General features: G+C 40.2%; 4 protein-coding genes across 54 annotated transcripts; 2 read left to right on the top strand and 2 right to left on the bottom strand.

Moving 5' to 3' along the window:
- Positions 1-140: 140 nt before the first annotated feature.
- LOC133844757 (ras-GEF domain-containing family member 1C) lies at positions 141-3,476 on the top strand. Of its 2 annotated transcripts, none has more exons than XM_062278959.1 (6): positions 141-334; positions 783-1,576; positions 1,638-2,405; positions 2,471-2,614; positions 2,673-2,878; positions 2,939-3,476. In XM_062278959.1, exons 2-6 carry the CDS (start codon positions 923-925, stop codon positions 3,174-3,176), a joined length of 2,010 nt encoding a protein of 669 aa, XP_062134943.1. In that variant the 5' UTR covers positions 141-334; positions 783-922; the 3' UTR covers positions 3,177-3,476. The 2 variants fall into 2 exon arrangements, with proteins under 2 accessions (XP_062134943.1, XP_062134942.1); XM_062278958.1 differs by having other exon boundaries at positions 564-1,576.
- A 3-nt stretch (positions 3,477-3,479) lies between these two features.
- LOC133844760 (anaphase-promoting complex subunit 10) lies at positions 3,480-4,290 on the bottom strand. Its single transcript, XM_062278963.1, has 2 exons — positions 4,066-4,290; positions 3,480-4,010 (listed from the first exon to the last, which is right to left on the bottom strand). Exons 1-2 carry the CDS (start codon positions 4,202-4,204, stop codon positions 3,556-3,558), a joined length of 594 nt encoding a protein of 197 aa, XP_062134947.1. The 5' UTR covers positions 4,205-4,290; the 3' UTR covers positions 3,480-3,555.
- A 295-nt stretch (positions 4,291-4,585) lies between these two features.
- Positions 4,586-6,145, top strand: LOC133844762 (U3 small nucleolar ribonucleoprotein protein IMP3). Its single transcript, XM_062278964.1, has 3 exons — positions 4,586-4,785; positions 4,852-5,063; positions 5,125-6,145. Exons 1-3 carry the CDS (start codon positions 4,649-4,651, stop codon positions 5,319-5,321), a joined length of 546 nt encoding a protein of 181 aa, XP_062134948.1. The 5' UTR covers positions 4,586-4,648; the 3' UTR covers positions 5,322-6,145.
- A 642-nt stretch (positions 6,146-6,787) lies between these two features.
- Positions 6,788-27,175, bottom strand: LOC133844752 (patronin). Of its 50 annotated transcripts, none has more exons than XM_062278906.1 (25): positions 27,020-27,175; positions 25,732-26,132; positions 21,251-21,562; positions 21,094-21,182; positions 20,897-21,032; positions 20,588-20,838; positions 20,428-20,528; positions 19,336-19,488; positions 18,136-18,240; positions 17,562-17,804; positions 16,582-16,644; positions 16,243-16,392; positions 16,049-16,178; positions 15,113-15,479; positions 14,953-15,054; positions 14,527-14,673; positions 12,541-14,274; positions 12,133-12,369; positions 11,874-12,072; positions 11,515-11,589; positions 11,156-11,227; positions 10,486-10,590; positions 8,768-8,941; positions 7,302-7,584; positions 6,788-7,235 (listed from the first exon to the last, which is right to left on the bottom strand). In XM_062278906.1, the coding sequence occupies exons 2-25, from the start codon at positions 25,759-25,761 to the stop codon at positions 7,091-7,093; spliced, it is 5,403 nt and encodes a 1,800-aa protein (XP_062134890.1). In that variant the 5' UTR covers positions 25,762-26,132; positions 27,020-27,175; the 3' UTR covers positions 6,788-7,090. The 50 variants fall into 50 exon arrangements, with proteins under 50 accessions (XP_062134890.1, XP_062134889.1, XP_062134898.1 ...); XM_062278905.1 differs by having other exon boundaries at positions 27,005-27,164; XM_062278914.1 differs by having other exon boundaries at positions 8,873-8,941; positions 27,005-27,164.
- Positions 27,176-27,667: the final 492 nt, after the last annotated feature.

The following is a 27,667-nucleotide window of genomic DNA, read 5'->3' as shown; positions in this document are numbered from 1 at the left end:
AATTTTAAAATTAAATGTATTTTATTAATTTAAATTCTAAATAATAATATTTTGGAATTCAAGAAACATTGTTGTTTGTATTACAAACCAGTGTTTACAGAAATTGGGAATGTTTCTCCAGCCCTGAACGCGGCCACACTGGCTCAGTCCCTCGTGAACAACCCAACACTGCCTGTGTGTGGGCAATAAATAAATAAATAAAAATAAAGAATCGCCAACAAAACAGTTTATTGAAAACGGAAACGAGCAATTAATGTGACCCACAATGAGGATGCCATAACGAACGGCGGCTGTGCGTCAAATAGAACGCTGATACCAAATGTTGTTCTTGCAGGTGTGTGTGTTCGCTTACAAAATATTCTAATAAGACAGCAGACAACGCCAGCCCAGCCCACTTTTCTGGGGGGTGGTGGAGAGTGGTGGGCGTTGTCACCTTGTCGTCACAAGGCCTGTGCTCGATAAATTTAATTTGCTAACAAAACCCATTGTTGATCATTTGTATTGAGTGCTGTTTCGATGTACACAAGCATTCTCGGCCTAATTCCAAATTCGTGTTCTTACAGAAATGTACTCGATAGTCATTGTGCATTGATATTAATCCAAAGAAACCAATCCTCCCCCCATCCGTTGGTGGGTCATAAATGCATTTTATCAATACCAAGTCAAGTTCACCACTACCAAAACAACACCAATCTAATTGTCATAAAAACCCTCTTGACTAACTCGATCAATCAAAATGGACGAAGACATTATGAACGCTGTCGAATCTCTTTTTGGCAAAGATGTTAAAGTTGTAGACTGCCAAACGTCGTCGACGGTGCAACAGGAGGAGGTGCTATTGATCAATGGTGTGCCGGTTAAATTGGATGGTCTGCCGGCGGATGATGCCAGTGCTATTAAGAGTGCTCTACTCGATGGCCAGATGCCGGCTGTGGAGCATCTGAATCAGCTGCTGTTTCGCGCTGGTCTCGCCCAACAGCCCATCGAGGTGGAAACATCGCTGACTGTCAAGTCATCGCTAACGACTACTGAGGAGGTGCTAGTCTCTCGCAATGGACAGGTGCTGGATGAGCGTACTGTGGAAACCAAAGAGCACTTCAACCATCAGTCACATCAAAAGGAAATTTGGCAGCCAATCAAACAGGAGAATGCTTTAGCTCGCGCCACTCCGGAAAATGCACTCAAATATCGAACAAATTCGAACTCAACATGCACTTCGCAGGCGACAACAACCGATCCGGAGACAGAGACGGAAATGGATCGACCTGGCGATCCATTGGGTCGCCAGTTAAATCAAACCTTCTCCAATGCTTCCATTATGTCCACCAGCTCGGCCATCACGTGCTCGGATCAGCTCATTAATTCGGCTTCCAATATATCCACTGCCACAACGACTATGGGCGACAAGAGCTCCAATCTGAGCAGCTGCGATTCGGGTCACGATGGCCTCTTCCACAGTGTCTCAATGAGCGCTCCTTACACGCAATGCGACGCTCGTGACCCGCAAACAGATTCAATGTACTGTGACATTCCCAGCTCAGCGGATGAGGCTGACGTCGTTTCAGTCGCCGTGTTGGTAAGTTGATTCTTTTGAATTTTTATCAAGGTTTTACATGTTGTTCTTCCCTTTTTTGCAGAGCACGCATTTGAAGATTTCTGAGCAATGCGATGCAGCCAAGGATTGCCAAACATCTCTGCCAGTTTATGCCAAAGATCTGCCCGCCACTGGCAATCTGGACACGCTAGCCAAACTGCTGGCCAAGCCAAGCAACGAAGACATCGAGTTTAGCCTGCTACTCTGTGCGCGTTTGTTTATACAAATGCAAGTTTTGCTTGCACGGCTTGTTGAAGAGCACCGGGGACGTGAGGAGCAGCTGTTGCGACTGCTTGGTAATTGGTCGCGTCTCTGTCCCCATGACTTTCGCAATGAGACATTACTTCAAGAGCTGCGCAAACAAAACCACAACAAAGCGATTTCTGCTTTCCTCGACACCATTGCCGATACACTCGCCCAGCTGGACACAAGTCGACGCTGCCAACTGCAATATTTGCTAAGCAAACAATCGTCAGCGAGCTCGCTGGGACGTCAAAGCAGTATTAAGTCACTGAAACGTTTCGCCACAAATGTCTACAAGACAGACAATGTGCTGAACAAGTGCAGCAATGCCTTTGAGCTGGCACATCAGCTTTATGCCATCGAATATGCCTATCTCTCACAAATTCGACTCGAGGAGTTTGTTGAAATGATCAGCGCGGGCGAGTTTAAGTCTTGCATGTCACAAAAGAAGGCCAGCACTCTGGGTTGCAGCTCCAGTAGCTCAGCCAAGCAGCCCGAAGTCAATATTGCCGCGTATGTGCAATGGTTCAACCAACTGTGCTCTTTAATAGCCACGGAGATAGTTAAGGTGCGTATGCTGCTGACATCGTCAATGAATAAATAAATGATTCAATTATTTACTCTCTTCAACAGCTTGGCAAAAAATCTCAGCGAGCACAGATGATTGAGTTTTGGATTGATACAGCTTTGGAGTGCTTTAACACGGGCAATTTCAACAGCCTGATGGCCATTCTAACTGCTCTCAATACGACTCCCATAACGCGGCTAAAGAAAACTGTAAGTTTAACCAATAATGATGTAATACATTCAAGTCCTAAATCAACTTCCCTTACAGTGGGCAAAGGTGCAGCGAACAAAGTTCGAGGGCTTGGAACATCAAATGGATCCCAGCGGAAATTATCAGAATTATCGTTCCACGATGAAAGCGGCTGTCTGGCGTTCAGAACGAGAAGAGGCCAACAAAATTGAGCGTGCCATTATACCATACTTTTCGCTGTTTCTCAAGGATTTTAACCAGATTCACGAGCAACACGAAACCAAGTAAGATAATTGTTGTTTTGCATTATAATTAAATTCACTTAACTATGGTTTTTCTTACAGATTGGTCAATGGTTTCTATAACTTTGAAAAGTGCGCTCTGTTTGGCGCTCAACTGCGGAACTTTTACAATTGGCAGCGATTGGATTGTCCTTACGAGCAGCTATCCAACGTGGTTGGCTATTTGCAAAAGGCAGAAGCGTTTACAGCTGATCAATTAATGAAAGCCTCGTATGAATGTGAGCAGCCTGATGGAACTCAGGAGAAGGAGCATTACAAGACATTGAAGGCGGCTAAATAAACGAAGACACACACATAATTTTTGTGTATTATTAAGACGACATTTTTCTATACTGAATCCGTATCGAACCTCGCACAAACATCGGTCGAGTTTGTAGACATTTCTTTTGTTGACACTTCCATGTTTACATTTTATGCATTTTGCATTTCGCAATAACGATAATAATTTTAACAACACAATCGCAATCGTATTTGTTAATTTGTACTTAAGACATAAGCATAATAATAATAATCTACTAATTATATGCATTCATTTGGCATAATACATATTGATATTCCAAATATACGAATATAAACTTTACAGTTGATGATTTAATACTACAGCGTGATAGTTTTTATTTCCGAACAGCACAAAAAGGTAAAGAATACAAATAGTTCACTTAACGTATGGTTGAAAACTTTTGGAAATCGACTGTGCCGAATTTGCCAAACAGTTCTAGTGGATAATGTTTGCCCTTGCCGCCACAAGGAGCATGGACACGAATCTGTCGCATGTGAGTATCACGTCCATTCTGATGATTCGAGATGACTGCGATCTGCAGCATGAAAGTGCGCAGCGATTTGACGTTGCCATCTTTAATGGGTATCTGCACCCAGCCATTTGGCTCCGTCAGATCAATTACCTGCAGCTCCTGAAGATCATTAAAGTTGGTCCCGGAGCGTATGGAAATTCTCGATGGTGTATAACTCTCGTCAAGTTTATAGTCAGTGTAGATAAAGATCTGACTAATATTGGTGCGCTTATGGAATTGTATGTTCACCAAATGGGGTAACTGGCCATCAGATTGCCAGTATGTATCCATTATATTGTCGCGCAAGCGTTCCACACCAAATCCTGCACAAAAATCGTTTTCAGTGTACCATATTTGCAAAGCGGCCAATAGTTTTACCTGGCTTGCATGACGAGAGACTCCAGACGGCTTGAGCGCCCACTTCGCGCACCAAGCCAAGACGCTCCTCGGTAAGTGGGTCCTCTTCATTTACTAAAACGGGCTTGGTTGCAGACTCCTCGTCCAGAGTAGACGCCATTGCATCGAATCAATGCACTTAGTAAACGTAAACAAAGACAAATTTATTCATTTGAACGACGTTCCAAAAACTAGTTCGTTTCGTTTTCCTTTTCAGCACTATGCAATGGTCAAACAGCTGATTGTTCATTTACCAACACTCCGCTCCTCATCGGTGACAGAATTTCTGTTCATTACCTTTTGCCCGTTATTTTAAATTTTACCATTGTTATTTCATAGATCGAATCGGTTAAAGGAGTTTCATAAAAAATAAATGTTTCGTAGATAGTAAGGCTGTCAGAATAATACGAAAAGACACAGCTTTTCAAATATTGCGCGTTTTTATATAATTTTTTTGGTATATTTGTCGAAATGAGACGGTATATTTAAAAAGCCGACGACGGTTACACTGATCGAACCACACGTGCAACCAGAACGGCATTAGAAGAAATAAACAAACACAAAAATGGTGCGCAAACTAAAATTTCACGAGCAAAAGTTGCTTAAAAAGGTTGATTTTATTACCTGGAAAGTCGACAACAGCAGCAGGGAGAATAAAATCCTGCGACGCTATCATATACAAAAGCGTGAGGACTACACAAAGTATGGACAGCGTCATCTCAATTTTATACAATATACAAATTGTTTAATTGTTTCCTTTTCTGCTAGATACAATAAATTGTCGCGTGAAATTCGAGAACTTACTGAGAAAATAGCCAGACTAGATGCAACAGATCCCTTCAAATCAGAGGCCACCGATATGCTGATGCACAAACTGCATGCAATGGGTGTTGCCAACGACAATCTCACCTTGGAGAGCGCCAGCAAAACATCTGCGAGTCACTTTTGTAGGCGACGATTGCCGGTGGTGATGGTTAAACGTGAGTAATTGTGTTCAATTTAATCAATGCATATACTAACGTTTATTTATTTACATTTTAGTAAGAATGTCGGAGGGTCTTAAGCATGCCACAGGCCTCATTGAGCAGGGTCATGTTCGCGTTGGACCTGAGGTGGTTAAGGATCCCGCCTTTCTTGTCTCCCGCAACTTGGAAGATTTTGTCACATGGGTCGATGGTTCCAAGATTAAGCAGCATGTGCAGCAATACAATGATCTGCGTGATGATTTCCAAATGTAATAGACTTTAATACAACTACCACTTATTTTAGTACAATAATATAAATGTTTATGTACATAATAACAGTTGTTTTTCTAAAGATGGGAACTTCCACTTAAATCGTTTCGACTGATCTTGCATTGTAGAAAAACCAATTAATTTGCATTTTGTTAAATTTTAATAACTTTATTACATTTCATATAATAATGTTTAGATCGCATTAATATTATTCATTTATGCTGGAGCCTATCGCGCCAAGGGCGCAGTTGGGCCGACACACATATACTTGTAGATATATATATATTTATATAGTATATGGTACATACATATATAAACTTGTTAATCAACTTTCCCTAGTACTTTCTCCACTCTTTCGCTAATGCCTTTTAAGAATGGCCGCACTTAGCTCTGCTGCCTTATTAGTTTCGTCACTTACAATGTTAATTAGCTCTTTCTTTCACAATACGTATTACAATAATGTATAGATACATATAAAACATATGATGTTAAAAAGGCATTTCCAAAATTAATATCATTATCTCGAAAAAAACAGCCAGTAAATTAATTTAACGCAATACGGAAATGAGTTAAAAATTAAGAGAATTATGTTTATTCATATTAAATAGCAGAAAAACAAGATTTCGTGCACGGTTGAGCGGGGGGTGTAAATAGATTTTGTAAACGGAAAACAGAGGCAATTCATAATTTCTATATTTACTCGATGGCAGTTAAGACGCGCGCGTACAGGTTTTCAAGTAGTATCTATTATCCAGGAGCCCAACCCAAACCCGAAGAAGATTAAATAATATTTAAAATACATTTCGCAAAAATGACTTAAGAGAGAAGTTTTCAAAATAGTTATTAGATATATGTTACGAATTTTAGAGTCCGACTGCGTCACGATTGTAGCATCTGACTTTGTTAACAAATACGTGTGTATTCATTTTGTTTGTGTTTATTTATGTTAAATACGAATCGCGTCTCCCACAGAATTTGTACAAAACAAAGACAAAAGCCCACGCTCTCAATTTCAGCCAGTTAAGTCTTTTTTTCATTTTGTTGCATAGGTATATGTGTGTTTCGTGTTTTGTATCATTTAAATATTAGTTGTATTATTCCTTTTTAAACTTGCGTAAAAAGTAACTATTAATTAGTGTTAAAATAAATAGCTAGTGGCATTAAAATTAGTGTCGACTGGCGAAATTGTTGCCCTCTCTCCGCCCGATGCCTGATACAAAATAATTTGGGGAAGGGCAACCAGATTCCGCATAAAAAAACTTCATAACAATTTAAAACAAATTAATAAGATAGATTTTCTACAATTTCTCTCTGTTGTTTGTGTGGGTTTGTGTGTGTGTTTGTTTGTGGGTGTTTTGACAAAGTTATTTAGTTATCCATTGGATATTATTTTGGCTTTGTGTGGGGGGAGTTTTCATTCTATAGAATTATAGTTTCGTTTTTCTTGTGGTTTTTTGTTCTTTTTATGCTTAATATTCAAAATAAATATTTTATCGCATAGTTTTTTGTTGTTTTGTTTTTCTTTTCTTTTTCAATTGAATACAATATTTTATGTAAATTCCAATTTGTTGCTGCTGCTGCTGCGCAAACGTGTGCAATTAGTTATTAAGCCATATTATGCCGGACCCTGTCCCCAGAGCCCCAGCCCAAAACCCAAGCGCACTGCCCAATGACTCGGTGTGTGATTAAAACGTTTAATTTTCTTTGCTTTCGCAGTTCACTATTGTTGCAATTAATTTGTTGCAATTTGGGTTTGCAATCCGATCCGGATTTTAGATTACAAGTGCCATGTCCTTCTTGCTGGGCAACTGCACCCGCTTGCCCTGCCACAGCGAGTTGTGTATTGTGAAGGCGTCTATCGTGACTGTCAGATGCTTTGTGTGCACCTGGGAGAAGCATTTGCCACCTGAGTTGTATCTGAAATGGGAATAAGTGAAATGAATTAATCGGATGTGCTAATCAAGATGCAATTTCAACACTCACTTGAAGAACTTATCGAACATGACTTCGTCGACTTGACTAGGTCCCGTGCCGTACAGCTTTGTCACTTGGTCCGTTTCGGGCACATAGCTGTAGAGGGCACGGAATTGGCAGCCGGCATCACGGAAGAGTACAAGGAAGTGTTTCGCCTCGGAGCGTGCGATCTTCTCGAGCACTTTCTGCTTCGCCTCGCGATTCACGGCGCCCGGAAAAACGCAGTATTCAACGGCATTCAGTATAATGCCGCGATTCGATTTGGCCGCTGGTTGTTTATACAGTTTTGGACCTGTCGATTAACAAACAAATATGTTTAGCACAATCTTTGCTTAGGTGTCTGTGTGATATCTTGTTGATTTATCGTGGATTTCTACTCAGTGTTAATGGCAAGCTTCCTAATAAAATATATATTAATCAATTAATTAATTAACATTCTCTGCTTTGCTCTTTCTACGTGCAAAGTGAGCAAACAAAACTGAAAAACTAAATAAAACTAAATGTTGCAAACTTGTCGAATGCTGCGCTTATAATTAAGAACCTGTTACATGCGAGGGTCCTTTAGAAAAGTAATTTTATTATAAAGTTATCAACATTAATTGTCTAATCGAAAGTACATTACATCAATTCCAATTTAAGTTTTGTGACAGTTTATTGTCAACCTTTTTTATTTTACTCTTTGAAAGAACCCTCGATTTGTTTGAATACTTACATTTTCATCTAGCTAATAACTAATTTGTTACTTAAGTGAATCATTCCAAAACAACAATTAAAATAAAAAGAAACAAAAGTACAAAAAAAATCATTTCAACGAAATATAAACGTATTATTGCTTGCAATTTTGCATTAACTTTTTAGAATTTTGTGTTTGTTTGTCGGTTGTGAAGCGGTTAAATTGGGCTAATCGTTATGGTTTAATTAGACTTAATTAATTGTATTAAACTAGAAAATAAGACGCATCTCGGTTTGACTATCGAAGTCGTGGATTTGACGACGCAACGGAAGAAACGAACGAATGTCTCTATAGGATAAGATTCCAAGAGTTCGATATACATATGAAACTCTCGGAATGCGCGATTGAGCACACACAAACTGTCGCAGCCCCTTCACGTACATAGGGAGGAAGTAGTTGTATATATTTGATATGCATACATATTATGTACATCATATTGTATGTATGAATATGTAAGATTTAAATCATAGCTATGTCATGATGTTGATAATGCCAATTAAAACTGAACACTCAACTTAACAATGAGTAAAACTCGAAAACAAAAAATAATAACAAAATAAATTGAAGTAAAAAAACGAAATAAAAATACAAAATAATCGTATATAGATTGGTGGAGAGATGTACAAATGATGTATGAAGAACCAATATGTATGTACGAGTATATATATGGTGTATGTACGATAATGCTGATATTGTGGTGGATGTGAATAAAACTGAGGATTGTTTGAGACTAGGTACAAACCCGAGTATTCCATGGTATCACTTGATCCATCATCAAATCCGCGACGCTTCGATATCAAACCTGGCGGCAAAGAGCCTGGTCCAGAGGGAGATGGCATATGCCTACCTGATGCCGCCATTCCTGGTGACGGTGCGCGGCGCGGCGGAGTTGCCCGTCCCAATCCCGAATCTGTGTCTAACCATTAAGCGAGAGGCGAGTTCATCATCAATCATCAATCATCATGATCATCATCATCATTAACATCAGTCACAGCATGCATATTGGGCACAAAGTTAACCATCAACCAACCAATCAAACCGCAGCCAGGGTGACAGAGCGAGAGCGTGGGTGAGAGATAGTGGACAGAGAGCAAGAGAGGGCGCAAGAGCGAGGGCGAGAGAGCAGTGACAAACAGTGTCAGGGTTGCCATCCATGCAGAGTAATTTCATTCGATTGATGCGTTTATATTTTTTCGTTTTTATACAGATTTTTTTTGTGTTAGTCGCCACAGGATGATGTCGATGGGATCGATCGAGCGATGAATGTTTTTTTTGTTATATAGGGCATTTTGTTAATACATTTTCACATTTCGGTTGTTAATTTCAAGAGTTTTGTAAACGAGTTTTGAATTGAAAGAAACGAGAAATAAAAGAAGAGAATGTGTGCATTGAATTTAGTTAAGCAATTTCGAAGATCCTTAATATGTACTTAATATCTATGTATGATCAGCCTGAAAATGTGCTTGAGTGTGCATGGGTGTGTGTGTTTGTGGGTGTTTTGAGTGTGTGATTGTGATTGGTGTACAGGCATATTTGTGTGCGTAGTCAAAAAGAGGACATTCCCCATACCCCAAAAAGCGGACAATATATACAAAGAGTGGACGAAATCAAACCAGAACCGCTTGCGAATTATATTGACAGTGAACAACTGACAGATCCATAAATATAATGCTAGAAACACCGCCACCGCTTACATTGTCAAAGTATAACCGAATCGTTCAGCAAAAGAAAAGAAATTCAACAAATTTGTCGATCAAGTTTTCGAGAAAGAACAGATAAGAGTTAACAGAGAATTGAATAATACACAAAATAGAAAAATCAATAGCGAAATGATTATTCTTAACTAATACACAACGAATATGAAAATATATATATTTACGAAAGAAAATAAAGAGAATTTTATCAACGTTATATGCAAGTAGTTCAAATATTTTAATGATAAACCCAATTACAATATGGGAACTTTACATATTTTAATGTTGAAACTAGAATTACGAGAATTGTTTACTTCAATCAAGAGTAATGCATATGGAGCCATAAATGATATATTAATGCAGCAAAAGTACTGGTTACTTATTTCTATTATTAAATTTTCAGAGTAATTTTATTCAATGTTGACTAGATAAATATTTGATGGTTTCAAATACACCATCCAACGTTAGCACCTCTTTGCATTACTCTGACCTTTAACTTTAAGATGTAGAACATATAATGAAGACAAATATAAAACAATCACCAAATGAGCTCAAAATATAATAGAATAATAGTAAAATAACTGCCACCAATGTGGGCTAAGTGAAAGATAAATGAACTGAAGCCAAAACCAGAGAAAAAGTCATCTATTACACAAAACCAAAGATGAGGTAGCAGTAGAATAAGTTTAAGATAGATTGAGTAAAAGTAAAAGGCAAGCAGCTGTATTTTTTTTTGTATTTTTTGTAGCTGTGAAACTCTTCTTACCGCACAAATTCATTAGTGAATTGGACTTTCGGCCACGGAAATTAAGTGTGCTCCCCTTAGCAACTGATATACGCGACAGGGTGCGGCCCCTTTCGACGGCTGGCTCTGTAAAAATTGGCGCCACGGCGTACGGAATACGTATAAATCTCTTCAAGTTTCAAATATCAAAAAGGACAACAACACAAAATATGAGAACTAAACTAAAGCTAAACTTAAACGAAGATTCTTTTTTATCATCGACCCAAACCACAATAGATGTTAGGAACAATTAAAAAAAAAAATACTGTAATTATAAAATCGTAATCTTATCGTAATAATTCTCCCACAGCCGATTCCAAATTCCTGGTCCTGTCCCCAGGTGCATAATCTCTTTAAGGAGGTGCGTTGGCAGTTAGTATTGTTATTAGATTTCCTTAAGTATGTTTAGTATGCGGTTGTTTTGCTACAGTTTTATTTAGTAGTTTGGGTGATTTAGCGTGACTTTTGTAGCGCGAAGAACGCTTCAATTTGAATTGAACCAAAAAATAAAATAAGCTTTGTGTTAATTCTAGCAGAATTATTTTAATTCGTTCGCTGCTATTAACACAAAACAGACCAAACAATAAAAGCAAGAGTAGAAACATAATGGAAAAACAAGAGAAAAACTTAGTACTTGTTACCCAGCACCAACCTCTGGAAGTTTTGTATGATCCCCGTCGTCCAATCGGAGTTGAACTTGTGCTGGGATAATCGTCGGGGGACTCTGTTGAACAAGATTAGTGGTTATGACTTAAGATATAACATCACTTATGCTACCATTAGATCAAAAACTAAATTGTAAGTGCTTCAAACTATAATATACATAAAAAATTAAAAAACAAAATAATTCTAAGGATACCCTTTTGCCAAAATGATATCAATAAAATACTACAAAAAATAAATTATAATTATACATAAACAAATCATTAAATAGAGCATGCTTAAAATTAACTTAGTAAATGAGTATTAACAATGCAAATGAAACGAAAAAATAACAAAACTGGAAATTACCTTTAACAGTTAGGGAGTCTTGAGATCCCCGGTAATAATCTCTTTTCATTGAATTTGAGCTTAGCTGACCGTAGCCTGTCCAATTAGGGGTAATCGGGTTTTAAAACAAAAAACATAATATTAACAAATTAAATACAGCAACTAAATTAAGACGCACAAATTAAACGAAATTAAACAGAACAAAGTTTTGCAATTTCGAAATTCCGAAATTAACACACACACAAATATTATAGACAACAGTTTCGGGAGATTTTTCTTGCTGCCGCGTCTTGATTTAGCACAGACAATATTTTTCTTTGGCAGCACTCTTGATAATATTGTGTGTTGAGCGCAGAGGGACAATCTAGCGAATCGCTTACCAGTTAGATTAGAACTGGAGCCTTTCTTTCCCCGACTGGATAGGCTTGAAGCCTCACTAATGTCCACGCTAGCATCATCGACGTGGATGGTTTTGGGCCGTGGTCGTGTGACACGCTGCTGTCTAAGACGTGGCGTGGACGCACTCGAACTCTGCGGCTGTAGTTTAACATGTAGATCGGGCCGATCCAGGGTTTTACCCTAAAAATAAAAGATATAATGTAAGCAATCCTTATATTTATATGAGGGAGAAATACTTACTTCTCGCTCGGCCTCTTCGATGGCTTTCTTTAGTCTATGTTGTTCCAATATGGCCGCTCGTCGCGCCACTTGCTCCTCCTTTTTGCGCGCACGTTCCTCCTCCTTTTCCCGTTCCTTTTCACGCTTCTGTGATGCCTCAATCTCCTTGCGCGCCTTCGCCTCCTCTTGCTGCTGGCGACGCTGCAGCGAGAGCAGCATAATCTTTTCCTTGCGACGCTCCATTTCATCAACAGATTCCTAAAAGGAAATTTAACAAGTTAAAATCGATATTGATATAAAATTCATATTAAGCAATTTCCTAAAATCTATTCAATAAAATAATATACTAAATTAAGAGCTAATACTTTTCACAATATACATCTTATTGAATTTAAAGAACTAATCTTTTATTTTCTACTATTCTCTTACCGGATCCAGATTAGTCGAATCCGCACCAATGACGATCGCCTTGTTCTTGGCTGCCTCGGCATTTTGCTCGGCCCTCAGACGAGTGGGCGACAGAGGTTGTTGCTGCGGCTGATTGGTGAGGTCCTCAAGATGCCGACGCTCCAGACCCAAGGGTTCGGCCGTCGCTGCAGCCATCTGGCGCAGTTGAATGGGCGGCTCATCCGTGTACTTGTTGTAGGTGGCGTTGCCAGCACTGTTGGCATTCGATGGCAAGCCAGCGGCAATTCCATGGATGCTGTGACGGGCAAGGGAAGCGTTCTTGATCTCATCACCACCGCCCACCGAGTTGTTGATGTTGTGCAGTTGACTTAGCGATTCACGTTTAAGGACAACTTGGTTGTCCACACTATCCCGACCCGGTTCCTTTTTGGGAGAGCGCTTGGTGCGCAACGGCGGCTTTGGTCGTTTCGGCTGATCGTTGTCGAACGATATGTAGAAGCCCTTCTCGGGTCGCTGCTCCTCGCCACTGCCACCGCTGCCGCTGCCACCGCCGACACTGCCGCGTGGATCCTGAAAGCTGTTGGCCTGTATGGAGGGTCGCGAAGGCGAGGGTATGCGATAGGTCAGATTGCCGCTGGTGATGTTTAGCTTATTGGAAATCAGCTCGCCGCTATCGTAATCCTCTGAGCTGCTGCCGCGTCCGCTGTGCGTCGCCGGCAACTGTTGCTGCTGCTGTTGTTGCTGCTGCTGATGCAGCCGCTGCTGTTGCTGCACCACAAAATCAGAGATGCGTGTTGACTGCATTGACTCGATAATGTTGCGCTCCAGCTCATCCACATCCTCCTCGTCGCCAATAAAGCAAATGCTCTGCGGCGCCATCATATCCTCATGCTGACCCAACGTCATGGGCTGCGGTTGCATCATGTTGCCCTTGGGCGAGCGATTGTCGCGAAGATTGGTCAACGATTGTTGGCGTTGCACGCCATTGGCGCCACCATGCAAACGCTGGCCATGCTGTGGCGATGATTGCATCTGAAACAGATGCTGCAACTCACCGCCACCGCCGCCTCCAGCACCGCTGCCACCATTCTGATGCAGCACAAAGCCCTGAGATGCGCCAGCGCTGGAGGGCGGTCGATTTGGCCAGTTTTGTTGAAGCTGCTGCTGCTGCTGCAGTTGTTGCTGCTGCTGTTGCAACTTCTTCTGGCTTTGCCAGGCATTCACATCCACCAAGGGCTGTTGATGCTGGTGCTGTTGTTGTTGCTGCTGCTGCTGCTCATAGGCAGCTGCTGCCGCCGAGTGCGCCCAAGTACGTCGCTGAGGATGTGGCTGGGGCGGAGACTCGTGCAGGTAAAAGTGATTCGCCGGCTGGCCGTAGTCATCGTAGACGCTGTTCCGCTGCTGATACTGTGGCTGCGGCGGTGGAGCTCCGTACGGCGAATGGTTGTTGTAGGGTGCACCATTGTCGCTGTAGATGCTCTGGGGTTGCATGTAGTGAGCAGGTGGCGACATGTATTGGCCGTGCTCGTTGACGTACTGCATCGGGGGCATTTGCATGGGCTGCTGCTGGTGTGGATGGTGGAGCTGCTGCTGCTGTTGCTGGTAGGGATCGCGACTGGGCGGACGGGAACTGTAGGCGCTGACGGGCGCATTGAAGGCCTGCGGAAGATGCGGTGATGAGCCAAAGCTTTGCTGCATGGGACGTTGCTGGTAATGATGATCAGCCAAGTGTTGTTGCGAGCCATAGGTTTGTTGCTGCGGATGCGGTTAGAGATTTGCGGGGGCGGTGGAAGCCAATACAAATACGAGTTAGTTGAATGCACAAACAATCAAAACAAAACAAAGACATAACAAGTACAATAAAGGATAACAAGGAAACAGAAACAAAAAACGAGAACCAATTAAGCAATTATTGAGTTAATTTCATTTTTTTGCTGTTGACAATTTCGAGTGGAGTGAGTTTTGCGAGGTGCATGGAGCGCGTCCTGGTTTAGTTCCTCTGCTTACCTGATTCAGCATGTTGGCTATTTGCTGTGCCTGCATCAGCTGCTGCGCTTGCAGATGCTGCGCCTGCATTTGGCTCTGCTGCGTGGCCAGCCGATGGATATCCTGTTGGATATCCTGCAGATTCATGTTCATAATGGCGATGCTTTGCTGTATTTATCGCGACGATACATCCAATGGACCGGGGTGTTAAGTTCGTGAGTGTTTTATGTTAATGTGTTGCGTTTTAATGTGTGTTTGTGTTGCAAGTGTTGTGTGTAGTGTAGAGATGTTATTTTTTATGTGGACACAAACCACAGACATGGCGGGGACAGTTTGAAGGGAACGGGAGTATAAAAAGAAGACACAAGCGAATTAACATTTACATCCGGGGGTTAGAACAAGCAGTGGGTGAGTTTGCACTGAGAGATGCGTGAAGTAATCGCTCACCTGGTACTTGTCCATGTCAGCGGGATCAATGTCCGGCGTGCGCTTCGACTCATTGCTCATGGTCTCCCACTTCAAGACATCCGGACACGATTCCAAATCCTCCTAAAATGTGGAAACTATTAGCAATTGATTCTACTTTTTGTTATAAATAAATTCATACCTTTTCTTGGTGCCTCATCACGGCCATTTCGATTTTACGCTTATCCTGCTCGATACGTCGCCGTTTCTCTTCAAGTTTCATGCGCATCGACGACAGCTTGTTGACATGCTCCAGCGAACGCATATCGTCATCGCAAATCTCCAATTGCCACGCAGCCGGACTGGCGGGCATGCTGCTCGTCGAGGACTTGCGTACAGGTGTGCTCTCCGGATCGTAGCCACTCGTTGATCTGGCATCGTTGTAGTGCTCGGCATTCGCATAATCCCTTTCGTTGGAATGTTGTTTATTACGCGCCATGGGCAACGGACTACCCGCATTTGATAAATTCGACAGATTGTGGCTCGAGACCGTGGGCACATTGTCGACACTACAGCAAGAGAAATATTTGTTTATTATAAAATATAATTAATGTAAGAATTAAATATTTAAAAGCACAAACTATACGACTCTTAAGAAATTTAACTTTAATGACTGACAAACAGCTCTCTATAGTCAAGACTCTTGTATATAATAATGGTAATGTATTTTACATAATGATTTACTTTTCGTATTTAACTAACTATGCGACAACGTAAATGTAAAGAGATTGTATAGCATAATGCGCTCTCAATTTGTCGTTTGGCATTCTTATGCTGCTTTCGTTGACGACTGCAGATTCAATATTGTAATTTTGCTCACTCGCCTATTGTAATTCATTCATTAAATATCCACTAGCTGCAATATTATACACCAAACAATATAGAACATACTTAAAATAACTTCCACATCTTTCATTTGCTATTTATAACTATAGAAAACGCTAAAGCTAAACAGTATTCTAGTATGTAATTTATCATCTGCTGACTAGTAGAGTTCTAACTTGTAAGTGTCGTATATACTATATTTCCCACACAATGTAACTACACCATTTTAACTATATTATGCACTTATTCGCACCTTGCTTGTCGACGCATTGAATACTTTTCCGTTTCACGATCCTGCTTCTCCGATCCTGAATCCGTGTCGTAGCCCAGCTGCAGTGTGCCACGCGCATCGGCAATCGAAGAACGCACTGCCACAGCAGGTTCTGAAAGGAAATTCAATTAGAATAAATTTCCAAATAAATAATAATGAAACCAATCTCTACATACCCACACTTGTGTTAGACAGCTTACGTTCCCTTTCCCTGTCCCGTTCACGTTCATATCTGCCCAGCGTATTGATTTGATCCTGCGAGCCTCCAAAATTCTCAATCGTCAGCTGCGAATCTTCGCTGGAGGAATTCCTTCGTGAACGGCGACCTGTAACATCATCAAACAGAATTAATACATCACATTCCAATAACGCTTTGCGCTACGAAAAGGGGAGATAAAAGTTTGTAGGAAACAATAAAAGGAACATCTTAAGCGCATTCAAAACACACACACACTCGCACATGGGGGAAATTGAAAACACAGCGACTGAAGGAGAAGATTCTTGTTTTGGCATACCTGCAAAGCTCGGACGTCGGCTCTGTTCCCAGTTACTTGGTCGACCAGCAGCGACAAAATCGCCTGTTTCGATTGTTTTGTGATACGAGAACAAAATTAATAATAACAAAATTAAATCATAATTAATTGCAGAAAATAAAACGGTGATGAATTTGTAAAATGATAAATCATATGAAGCTTAAAATAATAATGCAACTTTTGTGCATGCGCGAAAGAAAAATATGCTTTACGAGGGATCAAACAGACGGAACAGATAGCATTGCATTTTTCGATAAACTTGCTGGTTATAATCAATTATAATATAGGCAGCTCAGTTGGCGCAAATTGCATAATTAAACTAGCGGAAAACTCACAGACTGTAACAGCAGTTGATTAACTAGCAAAGTCAGAAGAGTCAGAGAGAAAAGAGATTACTATTCACTCGAAAACGAGACAAAAAGTGGTAAAGTCACTATGTGACTGATAAAACACGTTCTCAATTAAATTGATAGCATCAGATTAAACATATGTTGAGTTTAATTAAAAACCAAACACTCATAATGATCCAATCTGTTAGATATTAAACTCAACTTACACACTCAAATTATAATTCTTTTTTTTTATCTATCTTAATAAATATTACTTCCATTCAATACAAAACTAATGCTATAAGTCAAAGAGTTTGCTTGGTGATTGTGCGTGCAAACTTGTGTTAGAGTATCTCGTGGTCGAGATTACTCAACTGTATTTATGTGCATCTATCTAAGTTGCTTTAAATTGCCGCAACACGAGTGAGTTTGAAGAGCCTAGTTAGTGTTATATGCTACTGTGTAAACTTGTTGCTAATGAGCGGAGTTCTCTCTTTCGATACGATACAAAGAAACGAACACAAAAGAACTTCAAGTGCAATTGATGGGACAAGAGATGGAGTGAAGGCGGAGGGCGAAGTGAAGTGAAAAGAGTAGAGAGTATATGAGTTATGAATTAATAGACGGCCAAACCTCTCTCGTCTGCCTTCGACTCGACATTGTTCTTTTCTTTAGCCTGACGCAACCGAGCTGGAACCAAGGGCTCCTGCTGCGACTGCAACTGTTGCTGCTGCAGTTGTTGATGCTGTTGCTGGTGCTGAAAGTGTTGTTGCTGTTGCTGCTGCTGATGATGATGTTGCTGCTGCTGCTGTTGCTGATGTTGCGAGTGCATGGATGAGAGTGTGGTAATGCCACGCGACTTGTGCACGACGAACGCTGCCCACATGCGAATCGAAAGGCGTTGAGATGGGCGTGGCATGGTGAATGTTGTTGGGGAGTCGGAGTCGGAGACGGAATCAGTTAAGCGGAAAGGCGCAGTTGGTGTTGTTGGCATTGGCATGTGTTAAAGCAGTTGAGTGTGTTGGTTGGTTTTTTATTGTTGGGTTCAGAGAAAAGATAAAACAAAAAACACATAATTATAAATAAATAAATTGCAAATATATATTTTTCTTTTTTGGTGAGTGGGCGCCAAAGGCTTGCAAAACATAAATTAATTTGTAAATCAAAATCAAATACAACAAGTAATCAATTGTCTGACGATAATTACCTTCAGCTTGATTGCCATCAAAGTGATTTGATTGCATCGTTTGATATTCGGTGGGCGGAGTTGATCTGCGATTTAAGCCGCCGCTAAATGAATTTGTGTTCGGAACTAAAAAAACCGATAAAAGAAATCAAATCAATTACAATAAGCGTTCAGTCCAAATAAAAAATAACAAATAAAATAAGAAACATTCAGAATAAAAATAAAGCAAAATAAAGCAACCGTTTATAGCATACACAGAAAGGGCAAGGCTTGGAATTTATTTGGAATTGAAAAGGAGCTCAAGCTGTTCTTAAAGTTTTTGGGGGACACATTCATGGAAAGTTTAATTCTTTTAAAATAAAAGAATATTACAACGAGTTCTATAACTCGCAGTGTCGTCTTCCTTAGGAGTTCTATTCTAAAATCCTACAAATTCTTTATTTCTGGAAACAAACCTTCAGAAATTCTTTGGAAAGTTTTTGAAAATGAGAAAAAGGGATTTATTGTTTCACTTTATATTAAACTAATAGATTCTTGTCTAATAGTTCACTTTATGCTTTTTTTGAAATTACGCGCTTTAAAAATTCAAAATTTGGCAAGTTTTAATAAAACCCCTTATCAAAAATGATATTATAGAACAGCTGGTGTATAGTTTTGTTAGTTGGATGTGGAAAGTGGTGCAAGAAGTGTGCGCCAAGCTCAGCAAGTGTCAAATATCATGGACAAGTGTGCAACATTCTCGAGTGCAACAGATTTGGGGCTCAGGCACAGGTAGGAGTTGTCTTAATCTTAACGTAAACAATGACAGAGAGAAATGGAGATGGGTTTGAAGCAGCAAAGTGATGGGGGCGAACACATGAATTTGTTTATTGTTAGTTTACTTATGGCTACAACTATTGATATTGATGGGCATGAACAAAGTGGAGTGAACAACAACGAAACGAACAGTCGAACAAACAAACGTACAAACGAATTGATAAACAAACAACAATGAAATAGAAACAATGCAAAACATTCAACAAATGCAAATTGAGTGGGGATGGGGGAGAATTGATTGTTGATTAAAGGGGAAACGTGGTGGCGGGCGATCGGGCACACACAGAATTCAATAAAACAAACAATAAGCACACAGATATAATATCTCTGGTTTGTTGGTCAAAGAAATTGGTGGTTTTGTTTTGTTTTTTTTTTTTGTTATAGAAAGAAGTGAAAGAAGTAAACCTTGAAACGGTGGCCGATTCGATGGCGAGCCAACTGGCGGCTGGTCAAGATCGCTGCGTAAATCGGGTATGGGCGTTACGGGTTGCATTGTGAGGCCCCGTCGATGGCAGATTCCGTGCTCATTGGCGCCCATGGTGCGCTTGGCGATGACATCTACATACGTGAATCGATCACAAGTTTGTTTTGCATAGAATTATTGTGAATTGTTGTCGGTTGGTTGTCGTTATATATTGGTTGCATTAATGTGTAGAGCGAGAGAATATATATATAGATAAAGAGAGAGAGCATAGTGTTAACACCCATTTGGTTGGTGATTTTCATTTTTTTGTTGTATATTTTGTGGTTTTGCAGAAGCGATTTGCACATAAACAAAGAAATCAGAAAGAATCAGAATCAAGTACTATAAAATTGCATTGAAATTTATCATTAGGTTATGCTACGAGTAATTTGTAGTCACTGGATGACGGCGACCGGTTGGTTAAATGAATCAAATTGAATGAATGAGGCTGAGGCTGAGGCTTGGGACCGAGATGAGTTTGGAGAGGGGCGCCAATTTTGAGATTGAGATTTTGTTGAGTTGGGTGGGCAACCGCAGAATCACATTGCACTTGAAGTGTTAATCTGGGTGTGAGGAACTGCAGGTGTAATAAGTGATACCGATTTTGTGGTTGTTGCTGCTGCTGCGGCACAATTTTGATTGCACAATTGAGTGTGGATGTGTGTGTGATTAACTAAGTGTAACTAAACTGTTCGCCTATTTGCCCTCAGCTTTCTGTTGACTAATCAACAAGCGAATAAACTGCTTTGCTTTTTAACGTTAACGAGAGACGAGAGCCAAAGGAAAATAGTGCAGCAAACAGAAACGGAAAGTGAACATAAAATATATAGGCAAAGCAAAAACGAAACGAACTCCACAGGACAACGACGAAGACGACAACGCAAGACATGCCCTTTGGGTTGGTTGATTGGAATATATATAGGTACTTTGGTAGGTCTGCTGGTTTGGTTTTGGTTTTAGGTTTGGTTTTGGTTTTGGAATGCGATGCGGTGCAATTGTTGAATGGAGAATGACGAAAGAGCGCTGACACTTACCCTGTCCATCCATGCCAGGGTAGCAAACACATTTGGCCGGGTGTATTTCGAACAGATTGAACAAATCCGTCAGCAGCAAGACCAGATTCAGTTTCATCGAGCTAAGAAATGAATACAGAATTAATTTCAATAAATTACTGAATGATATTCATTGACTCACCCCCGCATGTAGGTGATGTCCTCGGGCGTCATGTGGAAGACGCCGTATGGCAAATGCTTTTGTGAAAAACTGCTCACGAGCAGTATATTGTGTATGGAGTCCTCCACCGCGGGCAGATAGTTGATGCGCACACTCGTCCACGGCACCACCTTGGGGCAATAGTAGGAAATGAGCAGCGCCAGGCAAATGCCATCGCACAGATCCTGAAAATCACGCACTGGCGGTATATCCGGCGTTTGCAGACGTGTGCCCTACAAAAGCAAAAGCACACTTTACATTTGGCTCTTAATAAAGTGGTGATTGTCTTACGATTTCATCCGGCACACTTGACTCCAGCTCCTTGACGATGCGCTTCTTTAGCGCAGCGCACGCATGCGATATCCAAGCAAGCAATGCTTGCTCGTAAGTTTGGCCAGCAGGCGCCTGATAACTGCTGCCAGATATTCTGTAAATGTTGTCAAGTGTTAGCAAAGTAAACAAAAATAATGAAGAAGTCATTTACTCACCTTCGCAGGGCCGATGTGACGCGGTCTCCCGACGATATTTCCTTTGCATACAGAATCATCAGCGATTCTATCACAGACATGTGTGCATTCTGCAAGTTGAAGAACATATTCGAATTAGTTATCAAGTAATTAATGCATCGATTTAAAGTGCCCTTACAATTCGCAACGGATTCGTTTGAATTAATACCGTTTCGGTAATGGGCATGTCCGAGGACTCGACCACAGCGACTCCCTTGCGCGCTAGCGTCTGTAAGATTGACCAGTGATTTAAGCTTTGGTAGTTGGGATCAGAGTAGAGATTGGACAACGTCTGACAGTAGAGCGTCGCATTGCCCAGCTCAACAACGATCTGCGGCTTGAGGCGTTCCTGGTTCTCGTGATCGCGATAGAACGGCTCCTTCAGGTTGTCGGGTACGCGATTGTTGAACGCCTTCGACAGCAGCCATTTGACGGAAGCACGTTGACGAGCCTGCAAAGATATTGATTTTGTTTGTTAATTAATCTATTACCCATAAGTATTTTATGATCGATGCATCGAAAAGCTCATTTTATAGTTATTATATATAATTTTGAGGGTTTTAAAACCCTTGGCAAATATTTAATGTTTAACATTCAACACCTCAATCTTTACATACAGCTAAATCTTGTTTTGAATACTGTCAGACTTGATTTTTAATAAATAAATATCATTATATATTTATTCCAAAGAAATCTACTTTATAACAATGTCACACATGTTCATCATTTCTCATGGCTTGAAGCACAATATTGATATTATAATGATAATAAAATAAAGCTCCTGTGTCATGTTTCCTTCACCTGAGATTCAAAACTGTAAGACTAATTTGCAGACAGACGAATAATGACTCAGCTGGTGTATCATTAAATAAATATGTAAAGCGTACAACCTGAATCAGACAACATTTATTTTAGAGTTAAATGTATATGATTATTTTGTGGATTAAAAACTCCGCTTTTAGTCAAAATCGACTGCAATTCGTTACAACATTTCTGAATGCTCGATTTCCGGCCAAAAGAAAAGGTTAATGAATTTAATAGATACATTTTGTGTCTTACAACGGAGCAACGAAAAAACCTTTCAGTGAATTGAAGTTTGCATTTTAATATTGAAGCAATTAAGTAGCGCACTCTTCAGTTTAGACTCTGCAAATGTATCTGTGCCTTCTTCGACTGTGTATGTGTATCTGTATCTGTATTTGTATCTGTGCCAGTGTGTTTGTATCTGTTTTGTCTGTTGGCCGTTGCCGCAGTCGCTGCATCTGTGTGAAGCCATGCGTTCAATCTTCAATATGAGTTCGATAAACTCGCTGTGCTTTTGCTTTGCTCATGTATGTGTGTGTGTGTGTATTGTGTTTTGTGTTTTGGCTTGGCGTGCGCCGTTGCTTCATTGTGTCTGTGTTCAGCTCTCGCTGATGGTCGCTGGTCACTCAGCATGAAGAAGCGGGAATCACAAGTCTCCAGACCCAGACCCCAAACTCAGACCCATGGCCAGAGAATATAGTGTTCTTTTGATTTATAAAAAAAAAAGAAGAAGCAATGAAAATTCTCAAGTGGCCGCCTTTTGCATCGTCAGCAAAAGCAATTTCCATTTGCAACTGCACTTCACACTCATCAATTCGACACAGTCTTCGCCGGCTGGCCATCATCTCTAATAATTTTCTAAGAATTAGCCCGTAAGAAATGCCCGCCTTATTAAATTTCCCAAATGCATGGCAACTAGGGAAGCCTATCGATTAGGTATAGAAACACTCTCCAGATAAAATGCCCATAACCATGATTCAACTACTCTTATCGTTCGCAAGGTGTCGATACTTTCGTTTTTGGTTTTTTTGTTGGGAATGGAATGTGCCTGATAAGCTGAGGGATTTCAATTTTCGAATATTTACAAACAGGTCTGGTCTGTAAATAACTGGGGATTATGTGTGAAGAATCTGTGCGTTCATCAACTTTAAATTTGACCAAAGGCTATAAATAACAGCATAGAAGAGAGTGCAGCTAGATAACGAGTCGACAAATGAGAATTAGACAACGAAAAGCGTGCATAATCTTAACTAAATAAAACCGAAAAGATAATAAGAGTACACATAAGATAGTTGCACATACTAAATTTAAGTATTTTTTGGACTTCAATTGTTTGTTAATATGAAATTACGCATTTTTTCCTTCCTAATTATAATGGTGTAAATAATGAATAAACTCATTCAACAACAAAAACAAAGATCTGTAAATTTTTCAATTAAAAAACCACAATTACTAAGCTCAGTATTTACATTAATTATGTATCCATTATGAGAGAAAATAAAGCACATTAAATAAAAGTGAATACGAATAATTTGTTAATGAAATTCTCTTATAACAAACTAGTTAGAGATCGTAATATTTGCAAATTACGAATGAAGTGTACAATTTAAATGCCAACTCAATTGTTACTGAGTACTTGCAGTCAACTTTGTAAGCCATGAAATCGAGTGGCGTTTTGTGTTTTTAGTTGTTTTTTTTTCCTTTTTTGTCGAGCAACAGGTTAACAACGAGTGTCAAATATGTTGGCGTAGGTCGTAGACCGTCGAACTATGCGAATTGGCCAACAAGCTAACTATCGGACAGGTGGACATACTTCCTGCGCAACCAGTTTGTCTTCTCATGCTTTCCCAACAACAACAACAACAACAACAACGAAAACAATAAAACAACATCGAACTGCATTTTGTTGTCGATTTTCTATCCATTTGTTTTCGTATACATAATCGCTTAATACATAAATACGCCATTAAAACTCAAATTTCAAAATGTAAACACATTTCGGGGCATGAATGAGCGAGCACATGAGCAAGAAAAACAATAAATCGCATTTGGTTTTGGTTTTCGACGCCCACATGGATGGCATAGTTTAGATCTGTCTTCTGATCCAGCATGCATATTAATAAGCTCATGCAAACACACACTCATACATGTTTCATTCACTACATGTGCAAGTATTTTTAAGTACACACATGTTTGCCAGTGCATGTGTGTTTGTGTGTGAATGCTCACAATACAAATTGCGGCTTGGCGGCATTTATGATTTTTGGTATCGTTATCTCTCTTGTTGGCGCTCGTCTCACAGTATCAGAGGGAGCGAGAACGAGAACGCGAGAATTGTGACGATAGGCTAAATATAAATGCAAAAGGAACCCACAAAAACTCTTTTTCTTGCCTATGACAATTAACACTCGAATGTGTTTTTGTTTTTGCTTGGGAGCTGCTTATGCTTTAGAGAGCTCTCATTTAGAGAATGGAGAGTGGAGAGAGCAAAGAGCGCAGCAGCAGCAGCAACAGCAGTTGTCGGCGAATGCTTAAAGCTGTCGAGCGTGCGCTTAAAATTTTGAATGGTTTTCAATTATATCTTTTTTTTGTTTCCTTTTTTTTTCTAGTTTTTAAAAGGCCATAATGCGCTAATTGCTTAAAGAGCTTAGCTGAATCAACAACAAAGCAACACAGCGAATAGAGAAATAGTCGATAGAGGCGTTTTTTTAAGTTAACTTTCTAGGGAGTTGGTAGAAATTTTGGATTTAGAGGGGCGGCCACATTATCCGCCACAGCACGCACGCAGCACGCAAGCACACACACACACACACCTAGCCTAGTTTTGGGCCCAAGAATTCATGTTTGATGTTGGTTGGGCGCCCTGAAGGTTGCCAAACTGTCAAACAGTCTTAACAGTCAGTTAATCAGTCACATTTTTGTCTCTCTTTTGTCAAGTTTCGCATGCGTGTGTGACTGTATATATGTATATGTAATCAAGTATATACAATTGGATATATTTACATAGCAGATGTCTGTGTGTATTTCATATACCGATTAGATCATGCAACAATAGAATGAGCAAATAACATTAAGCTAAGTGGCAACTTGGATTCTCACTCAGTCTGGAAACAATTTACAATTTTATGAATGGAGTTTTCAAAGTTGATTGAACATAGGCAATTTTGTTGAGCAGCTGGCCACACTGAATTGATTGCTCTGCGTATTGTTTGGCATTGCTGTTTGTCTGTCTATAGTTGTTATTGCATTGGCTTTAAAACCAGTCAAACGCTAAGTAGGTGTCGGTCGCATATTAAAAACGCTCAAGTGCCAAGTGGCCGGTGAGCAAGGTGGGAGAGGCGTGTGGTTACCTCAGCGCACCATTTTGGCAAAGAGAGTAGGTGGCTGAAGCGACGACAACGGCAACGGCGACGTCAGCGCTCGCGTTTGCTTTTGCCGTTACGCTTATGGCCTACGGCAGCGACTGCGAAGCAAGCAGCGTTTGATGAGCGCATTGCAAAGGCGTTTAAGCGACGCCGGCGTCGCAGACGAAGAGTTCTTGGGGAGTAAACTTTGACGTCGCCAACGACGTCGACGTCGCAGTCAGTGCAGGAATTTTAATGAACGCAGTATTTAGTTTGCGAGCACAAATACAAAGACAAGTGCAAACTCACACAAATACATATTTATTAGTGGCACTCCATATGTGTTTATGCATATGTATGTGGGAGATGAATTGGTTTGCTTTGCTTTTGCCTGGACAGTGGGTGGGCAAAGAGAGGGGCAAAGGGGGAGTAACAACACATGTAATGGCTAAAAATACATATAGTAATTTACCTGTCGTATTTCCTGTGTTTCGGCATCCATGTTGCAGATGACGATGATGATGACGCTGCACTAAAACCTGGAGACGGGAGAGTTGTTTCCAACAAAATTCTTTCGATGAAATTGCTGTTGCTGCAACAGCGGTGACGGCGACGGCGACGGCAGCAACAAATGACGGATGTCACTGGCTGTCCGACGCCCAGTCTCCGCGTCACTTGCAGTTCACTTTTCTTTCTTCACTGGCCAGGCGGTGTTTCTTCTTTTCTTTTTTATTTTCTTGTCGTATTTTCCACACTTTCCTTATTATGGTTTTTATTTTTTGTGAGGCCTCTCTCTCTTTCTTTCGCACTCTCTTGTTTGCTCTCTTGCACTCTCGCTCTGGCTTGGAATTTTCACTTCAGCCGTAAAACAGCCTAAAATCACACACACAAACACAACGATAAATTAGTACACACACACATGCACTTGCCATCAATATTTATGATGTATTATTTTTTTTTTTTGCAAAATTAATTGCGCGCACGCATTTTTGCTAACAATTCGCGCAACAACAAGATGGTGAAGAAAGAAGAAGAATAGTAATGCAAAACACAGAAAGAGGAGAGCAGAAGAAAAAAAAACTAGCTAATGAAAAATTGTGAATCATTCGCTGGGCGAACTTTACAGTGGGCGGCAACGGGGGGTTGCTTGCTTTGCTTTTTACTGTTTGCCGTCGAGCTGTGCTTGGCACAACAGAATATCAGAGGCAGAGCAGCGGGCAGAGAATAGCACAGTGCAATGCAGTAGCATTTGTCGCAGCAGCAGCGGCAGAGCAGAGGGGCAGCACAGTGGCAATGATTTTTTTACTAACTGATGCAGCATCAGCTGTTGCGATTTGGGGCCACTGTTGACACAGAAACGCACTTTTCGCTTGGATCGCGTCAATTTTCGACTAATTAGTGCACAATTATTGGCGTGGCAGTTGCGGTTTTTGCAATTTTCCACTTTTCCGCGATGGCCTGGCAGTAAGTAATAAATGAAAACATTTTTCTTTTGCCTTCGTGTTGTTGTTGCGCTCGCCGTTGTTTCTCTCTCTTTTATGCGCGATACGCTGCCAAACTGGTAGACACTGTTATGCTCTTCGCTCTCATTGAGGGCAAGGCGTATGATGACGACGTCGACGACGGCAGCGACGCCAACGTTGACGTCAGTTTGTGAGCAAACGAACGACGAATGGATGACCGAAAAAATTTGCGTGTATGTGCGTGATAGATCCACTTCGTCCTTGTATTTAACATTCTTTTACCGCTTCAATTCATACAAATGCATTTTACACGCTCCGCGCTCGATATTCCACTTAATTTTGCACTTTCTATTTGTTTTAAATAGACGAATCGAATAACAACTTGCTTCTTCTCTTCCAAAATTTTCTCTGAGTGCGCGTGTTGTACAACGCCCCAGTGTGTGGTGCAGAACAACACTGCCATTTAATGGCTGACTATCGATCGGCCTCCACAATTAGACACCACTTGTATAATATGTAATCGAATCGGTTAAATCATTTGAATATGTGTGCTATTTTATTTGTATTATTATTGTTTTTGTGAGGAAACGCTCGATGTCAGGCATATGAATAATGTGTGTGTACAACTAAAGTTTATTGTTGTTTGTAAATAATTATTATATTATATTATTATTAACACATTTTGATGTTAAAATATCTTATGAGAGAAGTAATATATAAGGAATCTAATAATTCTTATTAGAATAGTTTTCTAGGAAGAGTATTAGAATAAAAATTCTTGAGTAATTTTTAGTAAACTGTGCAATGACAATTTCCTGTTTAATTATCTGAACAACAAATTAAATCCATTTTAATTATTTGTAATAATGGCAATGTCATAAATAATTAAAATTGTACAATAATTCTTGTTAGAATATGTATATGAATGCATTTATTATAAACATG

Source organism: Drosophila sulfurigaster, chromosome 3, assembly GCF_023558435.1.
Source record: "Drosophila sulfurigaster albostrigata strain 15112-1811.04 chromosome 3, ASM2355843v2, whole genome shotgun sequence".
In the NCBI taxonomy this organism is placed as follows: Eukaryota; Metazoa; Arthropoda; class Insecta; order Diptera; family Drosophilidae; genus Drosophila; species Drosophila sulfurigaster.
This window is presented reverse-complemented; position numbering and strand designations above follow the sequence as displayed.